At 45.6% G+C, this 12,547-nt stretch overlaps 1 protein-coding gene across 6 annotated transcripts in view; it reads right to left on the reverse strand.

Moving 5' to 3' along the window:
• SAMHD1 (SAM and HD domain containing deoxynucleoside triphosphate triphosphohydrolase 1) overlaps positions 1–12,547 on the reverse strand; it is a 268,902-nt gene that overhangs the window by 196,351 nt on the left and 60,004 nt on the right. For all 6 annotated transcript variants that reach the window (XR_012657006.1, XM_032789292.2, XM_075072333.1 and 3 more), the window contains one exon: positions 295–434. Coding sequence is in view for 5 of the 6 variants with exons in the window: in XM_032789292.2 (XP_032645183.1) it covers positions 295–434 (140 nt within the window). In the remaining variant the exon portion in view is untranslated. The remainder of the gene's footprint in view (positions 1–294; positions 435–12,547) is intronic.

Here is a 12,547-nt window from a genome sequence, read left to right on the forward strand (position 1 = left end):
TTTGCACAACACGTTATTTCAAATAAAAATATCCTGAAATAGTCTTCAGCTCAGCAGTTATCTTTTTTATCCAAATCTCTTATCTTTCCCCCAGCTTCCTCCATGTAACAGCCCTTCACACACTTACTGGCTGAGTTTTGAAGAAGACATGCAATTTATCATTGGCCCAGGCAGTTTTAGGAACGATAGTAGAATAGAGACAAATCAGCAGAATAGTCAGAAGTGCGTATTTAAAAGATGCAGCAGAATTTGGAGCCCTCTGTCAATAGAGATTGGATTGAGAATGCTGTTTACCTCTGTAATTTCTTTTCCTGGTTCAGTCCGAGTCTCTCCTAAATACTTATATAGATCACGAAGCTCTATTTTACGCAAAATTTCTCGTGCCTCAGCCAGCTCTTTATTACTGGAGTACAGAATCTCCAGAAAGATGTTATCTGTCAAAGTTAAATACATTTCATTTACATAGCCATATATCCAATTGTTACAGCAGAGAGAAGCTGTGCATCTATGCACATATATCTATATAGAAAGCCTAACACGTACCAAGAAATGAAAACACCATTTTCAAAGAGTTACCCAACACACTAACCTAACAATTTCAGTTACTTCCTGTGACGAAGTGGGGGTTTTCTTGGGGTTTTCTGTCTTTTCCAGGGTTTGCATGCACAGGGGGTGGGACTCAATGTACCTGGGTGTTACTGGTTTAACGAGGTGAGGGGAGAGGGAGTTTGTTGTTACAGAGGACCGGAGAGGGACTCGGGACCCCAGCCCAGGAGACACAACCGGTTCTGGCCAGTGGGAGGACAATGGGCTGCAGAGAGAGGACCCCGGTGACCTGACCAGCCGGTTCCAGCCAGAGGAGAGCTGCGAGGAGAGGGGACTCAGGCCTTCCTGTTTACGACCCTGTTTACCTGGAGAGAAGACAATGGACTGAGGCGGGGCTTGAGGCCGGGGATATCAGAGACCCAGCTGGGAAGCAGGGGGGCTCGGGCTGGCGAGGGGAAGCAGGCAGAGCCCACCTGGATGCAGGGAGACTGGGATGTGCTGTTATTGTGAGAGGCCAGGCCTGAGGCCCTGAGAGTTTCCTGTGCTGTGTTCAACTCTCAATAAACCCTCCTGTTTTATGCTGGCTGAGAGTCACTCTGGTCTAGAGAACAGGGTTGCATCAGCCCCTTTGGGGGTGAAGAGGCCCAGGGGGTCCAGAGTGCGTGGACTCCCGGAGGGGGCCCACGGCAGAGACAGACGTGCTAAGGCTCAGAGAGGTGCGGCTCCAGGAGGTGGAGGGGCCTGACCCCCGAGAAGGGCTGTCTCACTGAAAGGGGCACCCCCCACGGACCGCACAGGGCCAAGTGTGGGCACGATCTGTGAGTCCGTGACACTTCCAAAATAGTGTGGGCTGCCACAGACTTTTCACAATACTATTAGCATCAGATTGAAAGAAGAGGTTTCCTGACCTCCCAACCGCAGGACGGAAAGTTTAACAGTTCCAGCATTAACAACCCTCTTTCATTCCAGGTCATAGAACATCCCAATTCACCCATTCAGCATGCACCAGAAAATGCCAATCCCCAGCATTACGGAACTAACACAAGCCTATTTCCTAAAGTAAGGTACGAAAAGTGCTGCATGTGAGGGGGAAATGAAGTATGTCAACTAACTTAGATTAAGTACCGTACATACTCGTTCATAAGCCAAACTTTTTTTTAGTAAAAAAGGGAAGCACTAGAGAAGGGGGTCGACTGATGAACGGGTATAGAGAGGGAAAGGTGGGACACAGCCCCTCCCCCCAAACAGAGGGAGCAAGGAGAGACAGCACAGCCAGAAGAGAAGAGGCAGGGCCAGAGTCTCTCCGTTGCCTCCAAAGCAGCTATAGCTCCAGGGCTGGCAGGCTGCAGCCGTGCCGCTCAGCCCCGCTTATTTTGAACAGGCTGTGGCCGCACCACCCAGGCACCAGAGCATGCTGCAGCCATGCCTCCCGGCCCAGCCCGCTGGAACATGCTGCAGCCGTGCCGTCTAGTCTGGCCTGTGGAGCTGCTCCAGCCAGTCCAGACATCCTCCCCTGGCCCTCCGCAGATAAGGTGGGAAGGGATGGGATGGGGAGAGTGTGGAGGTCCTGGGCTAGGGGTGGGATCATGTGGGGGGTGGTCATAGGGGTTACTTCCCTGATCCCCAGCTTCTCTCCCCCCCAAAAATTTCCCCACCAGTTGCTGTCCTGGCCTATCAGGGTAAGCAGCTGGCAGGACAGGATGGGACACTTTGTTTACTTAGGTTAACCTCTGTACCTGCAGATGCTCGAGGTAAACAAACCATCTCGGCCCACCAGCGGCTTATCCTCATGACCCAGGAACCAAAGTTTGCTGACCTCTGAATTACAGGGTCAGCTTATGAATGGGTCATAAAAAAATTCCATTTTTACTTATCCATTTTGGGGAGGTTGGCTTATAAACTGAGGAGGGTAGGTTGTGGAATATATGGACAATACATCTCAAAAAACCACAATTGCTGTAAGGTAAATAACCATTTCTTCTTCAAGTGCTTGTCCATACAAGCAGCAGAGAATCCTGCGGCACCTTATAGACTAACAGACGTTTTGGAGCGTGAGCTTTCGTGGGTGAATACCCACTTCATCAGACGCAGGTAGTGGAAATTTCCAGGGGCAGGTATATATATGCTAGCAAGCAAGCTAGAGATAACGAGGTTAGTTCAATCAGGGAGGATGAGGCCCTGTTCTAGCAGTAGAGGCGTGAAAACCAAGGAAGGAGAAACTGGTTCTGTAATTGGCCAGTTTACAGAACCAGTTTCTCCTCCTTGGTTTTCACACCTGTACTGCTAGAATGGGGCTCATCCTCCCTGATTGAACTAACCTCGTTATCTCTAGCCAATTGGCCAATTACAGAACCAGTTTCTCCTCCTGTTTTTCACACCTCTACTGCTAGAACAGGGCCTCATCCTCCCTGATTGAATAAAACCTCGTTATCTCTTAGCTTGCTTGCTAGCATTAATACCTGCCCTGGAAATTTCCACTACCTGCGTTCTGCACGAAGTGGGTATTCACCCACGAAAGCTCATGCTCCAAAACGTCTGTTAGTCTATAAAGTGCCACAGGATTCTCTGCTGCTTTTACAGATCCAGACTAACATGGCTACCCCTCTGATACTTGTCCATACAGATTCACTGTTTGATTCACAAGCAGTGACCCAGATCACAGGATGTGGATGCTAGGAGTCTATTTGTAATACAGCTGTAGCAAAGTGAGCATCAGATCTTGATTCTACTATGGAGTAACGTTTCATAAGTGTATGCACAGAATTCCACTACCGGAACACTTCTCAAAGAAGCTGCAGAAGCTGCTTGAGCCCTGGTGGAGTGAATTGTAGTCCTCAATATTGGGTCTAAATAAGCTATTTCATAGCACAATTTAATGCAAGTAAAAATCCAATTCAGTCATCTCTAGGTTATATAGCCTGATGTGCAAAAGCTACAATTAACCAAGGTGAAGCCACAAATGGCTTAGTCCTATCAAGATGTATTGTGGGTACTATCCTACTTAAGGTATGACGTTTAGCTTTTCCCTTGTTGGAATGTGGCTTGAGAAAAACACACAGGCAGGTGTATTAGTTGATTCAGATGGCAGAGACAACCTTTGGTAAAAATGTTGGGTGAGCCCTGAAGGTCTCCCTGTCCTTAAGAAATATTGTGTATGGGGGGACCCACCATGAGTGCTTGTAATCTCCCACCCTTCTAGCTGATGTTACTACCACTGGTAAGGCTAGTGACAAGTGGAAGAGGAAACACAGCCACGGGCTCAAAGGATGCATTAAACCCATCAGTCGGTTGAGATCCCAAGGAGGGGGAGACTCCCTGAATAGTGGAACATATGCACATAAGTGCCTAGCTACTGCAGGGTGAGAGAATGTTGAGTGACCTTGTATAGGAGGACGGAAAGCTAAAATGGCTGCTATGTGGATCTTAAGGGAACTTCTAGAGTAGGGGTCGGCAACCTTTCAGAAGCGATGTGCCAAGTCTTCATTTATTCACTCTAATTTAAGGTTTCACATGCCAGTAATACATTTTAACATTTTTAGAAGGTCTCTTTCTCTAAGTCTATAATATATAACTAAACTATTGTTGTATGGAAAGTAAATAAGGTTTTTAAAATGTTTAAGAAGCTTCATTTAAAATTAAATTAAAATGCAGAGCCCCCAGGACCCATGCAGTGTGAGTGCCACTGAAAATCAGCTCGCGTGCCGTGCCATAGGTTGCCTACCCCCGTTCTAGACAATCTTGAATTCCTCAAGGACAGGAGTTATTCCAGTATATCAGGTATCTAAGCTTGAGATGAAGGTAACTGATGTTGATTAGTCCAACGGTGAAGCCTGGCTTCTGTTGTCAGTTGGCCTGCATGCGTGCACTCTCCATATGCTTTACCAACCCTGCAGATAGCTGGCCCAGCAGACCTCGGCAGCACTTCTACGACCACAGACTCAGTTCAGTGATCAAGGAGCTCAGGCAGGTTTATTGCCCTGAAGACACAATACTAGCACCCGACAGACTCTATGAGGACACTAACACATGAGTGGCAAGGACTCAGCTCTACTTGTCACTAGCAACGGGAGTTTCCGCTGCCACTAGGCCAGACAAAGACACCCCTCCTATGATTTCTCTTTTATATGCTGATACAAATAAGTTACGTATTACTCTTCTGATGTGGTTAGTTACCACCCTACACTTTGTATCTGTTGGTTCAAACAAAACATCGCCGTTCATTATTCATGTTAAGTAGTCTCACACCTCTTGTCAAATTGTCTGTAATAGGCTACCTTGATTATCACTACAAGTTTTTTCTCTTAATTAATTAGCCTCTTAGAGTTGGTAGGACAATTCTCATCTTTTCAGGTTCTCTGTATGTGTGTGTGTGTATATATATATATATATATATATATATATCTCCTTACTATATGTTCCATTCTATGCATCCGATGAAGTAGCCCACGAAAGCTTATGCTCAAATAAATTTGTTAATCTCTACGGTGCCACAAGTACTCCTATTCATTACCCTGTCATCCTGACCTTATCTTTAGGAGGGGTCAGTGTGTACCATCTTCAGGGAGTGTGTTTATACCATAACTTTATATCGGGATGTGCTTGTATTATCCTTCTGGGATGTATTTACGTGAATACCTAGTGCCTAGTACTTCTTAGGAATGCCTGTGTTTTAGCAACACCAGACATATTCTTGCAAAGTTAATGTACTGGACAGCAAACTTTTAAGCAGGCATTTGCTTTGTAACAGGGCCTGACTCTTGCTGATTTTGGTTCAGGCCTCAGGTCTTGCACCAGGCCCCGTGTTCCAGGGTCTCTTTCTACTACAGCTTCCATTTGGCCGAGTAAGCATGCCTCGTTGAGTCTCTCTACTGTGGTTATGAATATGTTGTACTTCTGATGAGCAGCTACTCTCTACTGCTATTAGCCAATCAGCATCCATTCTGTGAGGTACAGGGAAGTTTGATCCAGATGCAGGATCTGCCCCTCCCTTTGCAATAGCACTTATGGCTGAAGAGGTAACTGGACTGGAGGTCGAATGGAGAGATTCACCAAGTCTGAGAAACAGAACTGCTTCAGCCAGATGCCAGCATGGTCATCTTGGTGGAATCCTGTCTCACCTTCCTAATGATTCTTGGGATTAGTGGAATTGAAGGGTATACGTACATTAGATCCAGAGCATCCTACAGAGATCCCTGATCCTGGCCTCCGCTGGAGCAGAACTTGTGACATGTTTTTGTTCTGTTGCATATAGATCTATAGCAGGTTGACTTCACCTGGTGAATGCGTCCTGAATGATTACATGCTACAATGACCATTCATGGTTGTTTGAAAACTGTCTGCTGAGGTGATCTGCCAGAACATGCTGCCAGCCTGCTAAAAGCACTATGGGAGTAATCTCATGTCACAGGCATCAGTTGCAAAGGTGATTTGCTTCTTGACAAAGGGAAGTGAATCCTGCTCCCCCTTGCCTACTGATATAAAACACTGCTGTAGTGTTGTCAGTAATGATCAGAAAGGTTAAACCTCTCAGAGCTGGTAGGAATGCTGTAAAAGCTCGATGGACAGCCCTTAGCACTAGGATGTTTATATGTAACTAGGATTCCTGAGATCATAAATCTGGTGTCAGAAGATTGCATAGGTGGCTCCCCATCCACCCTGAGGCATCTGTTACCAGAGTCTTCTATGGCAATGGTGCAGAGAAGGACACTCCCTTGTATATTTTTAGAGGATCCTTCCATCAGTTCAACGACAGAACTTCTGGAAGGACCTGTACCTTTCATTTTTAGGTGTCTGTCAACTACTCTTATATGCATCGAAGGTGAAGTTTGCTAAGTTATGTAGATGAAGGAAACCATGTGCCCCAGAAGTCTGAGACGTTCTTACAGATGTCTGAGGTACTTGTAGGTGGTTGACCAGATTTATTATGGCTTAGAGTCTTCCCTAGGGCAGACAGACCATTGCTGTAATAGAGTTCAGAACTACCCCTATAAATTCTATCTTTTGAGCAGAAATTAATACTGACTTATTGCTGACACTGTGTCCTCAGGAGGCAAAAAGACCAAGAGTCAGCTGTATGGAGTTGGTCACCTCTTGCAGAAACCTTCCCCAAGTAAGCCAGTTGTCTAGACAGGGGCAAACCTGGACTTCTCAATTCATCAGGTAAGCTAGCATTGTCACAAGGCGTTTGATAAATACCCTGGGCGCTATGGGTAGACCACATAGCAGGATTCTATACTAGTAGCACGAGTTGCCCACCTGGAACCTCAGGTATTTCCTGTGGTCAGGTGGATTGCTTTATGAAAGTCAGTCTTCAGGAGCTCCAGGAGCTGTGTACAAGCCCTGTGGATCAAGAGAGGGAATTACAGAGGCCAGAGTAACCATCCTGAGTTTGAATTTGAATGAAGGTGTTCAGCATTCTCAAGTCCAGAATAGGGCACCATCCCCCTTTTTTCCTTAGATAAAGTAATGGGAATAAAAATTCTTCCTCTTGTACTCTTCAGCTACTACTTCTACTGCTCGGAGATTTAGAAGCAATTGCACTTCTTGATGCAGCATATTCTCTGAGAGGTATCCCTGAAAAGGGATAAGGAAGGTGGGTGAGTGATGGGGAGAGTCTGGAATCAGATGGCATATCTCATTTCTGTGATTTCTAGGACACAGCAGTCCATAACGATGGTGTTCCAGACCCCATGAAAACAAAGCAAATAGTTCCTTAACTGTAAGGACATAAAAAAAAAAATCCAGAAGGGGTTCTACGCCACTCTTGACCAAGGAGACAAATTTGCTGCCTCGATAAAGTTGCTGCAGGATGGGATGATGATGCAATCAAAACAGATGATTTCCTCCTTTGAAATAGCGGATGCAGATTGTTTGAGCTGTGCCAAGTAGGGTTGTCCGGAGTTTGGCTGAGGCCTGATTTGCTTCCTTTTTGAACCAAGTATTCCAGAGATCTGAGGGTTACTCTAAAATCTTTTAGAGGATGATCAGTCCTTGGGTTAAGAAGGTGCATCCACCACACAGCAGATTTTCTACTGTTTGCACCTCTTTTGGGATGCCAGATTGGAACCAAGAGGACCCTTCTCATGGCAACTGAGGTGGCCATAGATCTAGGTACTGTGTGAGATGCTTGAAGATCAGTGCACATCAGAAGCTGTGTCACCAAGATTTTAATTCCTCTGAGGTCAAGAGGGATCACGTCAGAAAATTGGGAGATAAGAGTCTCAATTTAAATCAGCCATTTCATCAGTAAAGACTGATAACTGGCAGTCTTCATCTGCAGGCTGGTTGAGGAGTAATTTTTGCAGCTGAATAAATCTGATGTTTTGGGATCCTTGTCTCAGATCGTTGATTTCGGCAGACCTTGATGCTCTGTCCTCTTATGGACTTGCTGCTCCAATCAGTGAGCCAGACACCGAGTACAGAATTGCTCCAAGGCTGTTAGGAACACCCGGTAAAACCCATTTGTCTGTTTGGCGTCTGCACCAAGGAAGCAGGCATTTGCCAAAGCAGCTTGGCTGGCTCCAAAATGCCCTCACTGATAGGTACTACAAGGTGCCCTGGCATGGAGGTAAGTAAAATATCCAGGAGCTTGCAAGACTTGTCCTGGATAATTTCCACTAGAATCTCTACTATGTCCACCATCCTGAAAGGTCTTATTGATGAATACTGGATGTTGAAGGCAGCACAGCCTCATCAGGAGATGGAAATGACTGGCCTGGTCATCAGTTTGGAAGTCCTCCCCAGAGCCCTGCTCCTACTATTAAGCAGGTGGAACTGGTGCTTGAAATGTTCCCAGTGAATGGTAGAGAGGGAAACCTAGCCGCACACTGGGCTGTAGAAGCTAGCTTCCTGGCATCCAGTATGGCCAAAGTTGTTGCGTAAGGATACAGTCCAGGGGACCATGGCCGTTAATACCAAGTAGCAGTATCATCTAGAATTCTTAAGCCTTGGATAATAGCAGTGTGCTCAAGAACCCCTTTTTGATGTTTCAGGGTCAAAGAACCTAGATCCCAGGAATGAGATGACACCATCTCTCAGGAAGGAGATGGAAACGCCTCCCTGCTGTTGTCTGAACTAAAGAGCTGCAATTTTAGTAGGGGTTTTAAGCAAATCCTCAGCATACTGTCTACTTAGTACCATAGGTGTGCTCAGTACTCAAGTAGCACCAGTTGGTAACACAGATGAAAGTTTAACCACTGACAAAAGCAGTAATTTTGGTTCTACAGAAAGTGTTATCACTGTAAAGAATTCAATACCAAGACTGTCAGCGCTTGCAGGAGTCTGTACCACAGCGGTCCTTCTGAAAATATTGGTACTAGGGCCTCCATGCTATCAATACGAGGCGATATATGGTGTTCTAAGCGACCCAGTACTGGGGCATGGTAACCAGTGCCTGAGGAACCCTTTCCTGGGCCTTGAACTAGCTACGTAAATGGAAGATTCTTCTGTCAACCTAACTCTGCCTGCACTAGGGGCTAGGTGGTCTTATCCAAGTCTCTCTGGGGCGTGGATTTTTCATACCCAAGAGATGTAGCTATGCCCATGTAACTTTTCAGTACAGACCAGCCAATAAACTTGTTACAAATAGACTAGCAAACAAATTGTAAAACAGGTGTGAATTATTGATTTAAGGATAGTTAATTGGTATATTTTGACATATGATGTTGATAATGTGTGTTTTAACAGTTTATAAAGCCTTAACTTTTTGAATCTCAATGTTAGTTTCAGTTGGTTTTCAGTATGCATAGTCTGGTGGGGGCAATGTCTTGTGAGAGAATCAGCACCATTGATCACAGATGAATCTTGATGGGGGGCTTTCCTAATCAGCAGGCCTATAAAAGCTGCCAACCAACTAGCCAGAGGCACAGGAGTCAACAAATCAAAACTGAAAACAGGGCAGTTTGGGACAGGTTGCCCATGTGTTTCTTTCCTCACCGATATTTCTTGAAGGGCGCTTAGGAGGGGAGGCTAGGACATCTAGAGCAGCAACAGAGATAGTGACCTGAATAATAGGAGAGGCAACGAAGATAACTGAATGAGGAAGCTGCGACATGTACATTATTCTGGAGTGGACATCTGAAAGGTGCTCCATTTGTATGAAGTGCTGCCTGACAGATCTGAAGGAAGAGAAGATCCAAGGTTTGGAGCTGCAGCTAGAAACGATGACTGAATTTTGAAAGGAATTTGAACGGATGATGGAAGGAAGGAGAGAGGAGGCTAAAGGGAAACCTCAAGACTTGCAGATGCAAGCTGGACCAGAGAACTGTGAGGATAGACTGCTAGATGAGGAAAGTGGCCAGTGGAAGAATGTGACAACAAGAATAAGTCACAGGCAAAGATCGGCTGGCAAAAGAGAAATAGAACTGAGGAACAGGTTTGTTAAGTTGGAAAGTGAATGAGCAAGGCAAGCAGTAACAGAAAATGGGACAGCAAGGAAGAAGAGTAGCTAGTCATACAAGAAAAGGGGATGAGACAATGGACATAGCCAGAGTTTGGAGCCTCGGGAGGATAGAGAATGACTCACAGAAGACTGCAAGTGAGAACAGAAGACAAGATCACCTGCAGCTAGAAAGAACAGAAAGGGAAAGGCCAGAGAATTGCACCAAAACCAGGAACAGGCAGGTCTACATGACTAGGTATTCCCTGTTAAGAAAAACAGACAGGTCTGTCACCAGTGCTGACCTGGAGAACAGAAGACCATGCTGTCTGCCGAGAGCAAAGACACAGGATGTGGACCTGAGGGTGTAATACAATCCTAATAGGAACAGGAAGGAATGCACTGATTGTCCTTCACATGGGAACAAATTATACTGCTGGATTCTCACTGGGGTGCATCAAGGAACACTGCCAGGCTGGAGGAGACACTTAAAGAAATGGAGGCTCCAGTGATTTTGAGTGGGATTATATCTGTCCCTAAAGGATAAGAGTGAAAGTGAGACAGACTATGATAAACAGATGGCTCAGGCAATGGTTCTATAAGAAGGGTTTTGGGGTGTTTGACCACTGGGAGGCATTTATGGACAGAAGACTGTTCTCATGGGATGGACTCCACATGAGAAGGGAGGGAAATAGCCTTCTGGATGGAGATTGGAACAACTGATTAAAAAAAGCTTTAAACCAGGAATTCAGGGGAGAAGGTTGGGAGAGACCCATGTAATCTCCACGCCTGATTCTAAGGAGGAGGAAATCCAGTAAAAAAAAAAAAAAAAAACGATACTGCAATGGGGAAAGAAACAATAGCCGGTAGGAAAGCAGACAAGATGATGAAAGATACTGTTAATGTAACTGATATTGACACTCAGATAGGTGATACTGGCAGTAGAATGACTGTATCCAATTGGGTGAGGAATCTGGGGGAAGCCAAGCAGAAACAACGAAGTCAGGATGCATGTATGCCAATGCAAGAAGCCTGCATAACAAAATGGAGGAACTAGAGCTACTGGTGTAGGAAGTAAAACCGAATATTATAGGGATAACAGAAACACAGTGGAATAGTAGTCATGACTGGAGTACAGGTATTGAAGGATATGTGCTGTTCAGGAAAGGCAGAAATAAAGGTAAATGTGGTGGAGTGGCACTGTATATTAAAGATGAGGTAGACCATAAAGAAATCAGAAGTGATGGAATGGATAAAACTGAATTTGTTTGGGGAAAAAGTCACTTGGAGAAAAAAAAGCTAACAGAGGCTCCTATGGGATAGTGCTTGGGCTTTGTTACAGGCCTTCAGAATCTGGTTTGGATAAAGATAGAGACGTCAAACATTTTTAATTAAATAAATACTATTGGAAACTATGTGATTATGGAAGACTAATTTCCCACTTATTGATTGGAGGACAAGAGGTACTAATAACAGTTTAGGGTCCAAATATTCCGGGATGTGATAGCCAACAGATTTCTTCGCCAAATAGTCACTGAACCAATAAGAGGCGAGCCATTTTAGATTTAGCATTGGTAAGTAGTGAGGAATCACTTCAAGTCAAAGCTGCAGAAGCTATCTGGAGCCTGCATCCCAAAGGGGAAAAAAATCATAGGGAAGGGCTGTAGACCAAACTGGATGAGCAAGCATCTCAAAAAGGTTAATAAGAGAAAGCAAAAACCCTACAAGGAATGGAATAAGATAGATCAGCAAGGAGGCCAGGGAGAGGCCCTGCTCAAGCAAAGACAGGACTGTGATGCTCTCTGAGCAAAGAGGCCTGAGAGAAAACCCTTAGAAATCAGGACAGAGACTAAGGGTATGTGCAGACTACCCGCCGTATCGGCAGGTAACGATTGATTTATCAGGGATCGATATATCGCGTCTCGTCTAGACGCGATATGGTGATCCCCAAACGAGCTCCCGTCGACTCCAGAACTCCACCAGAGTGAGCAGTGGTAGCAGAATCAATGGGGGAGTCGCGGCTGTTGATCCCGCACCGTGAGGACGGGAGGTAAGTTGAAATAAGATAAGTCGACTTCAGCTATGGTATTCCCATAGCTGAAGTTGTGTATCTTACATCGACCCCCACCTCCCCCAGCGTAGACCAGGCCTGAGAAACTGTACAGGCAAGAGCAGCAGAGAATCCTGTGGCACCTTATAGACTAACAGACGTTTTGGAGCGTGAGCTTTCATGGGTGAATACCCACTTCGTCAGACGCAGAAGTGGGTATTCACCCACGAAAGCTCACGCTCCAAAACGTCTGTTAGTCTATAAGGTGCCACAGGATTCTCTGCTGCTTTTACAGATCCAGAGTAACACAGCTACCCCTCTGATACTGTACAGGCAAGGAGAACTGGGAGAGACCCTGCTCAAACAGGAAACAGGCAGAGATCCCAGAAGGTGATGGGATCAAGTGGGACGCAACACAGGGAATACAGCAGCAAAAACTATTAAAGGGAAGCAGTACATAGCTGCATACAAAGTTGGGACCCGGAGTAGTGTCAGGCCAGGGACCACCCCCAAGGGCTGCTGAGCAAGTGGCCTAAGCCCCAAGAAGGGGATAAGACTCTGTACTAAAAATCAAA

This window comes from Chelonoidis abingdonii, chromosome 14, assembly GCF_003597395.2.
Source record: "Chelonoidis abingdonii isolate Lonesome George chromosome 14, CheloAbing_2.0, whole genome shotgun sequence".
Classification (NCBI taxonomy): domain Eukaryota; kingdom Metazoa; phylum Chordata; order Testudines; family Testudinidae; genus Chelonoidis; species Chelonoidis abingdonii.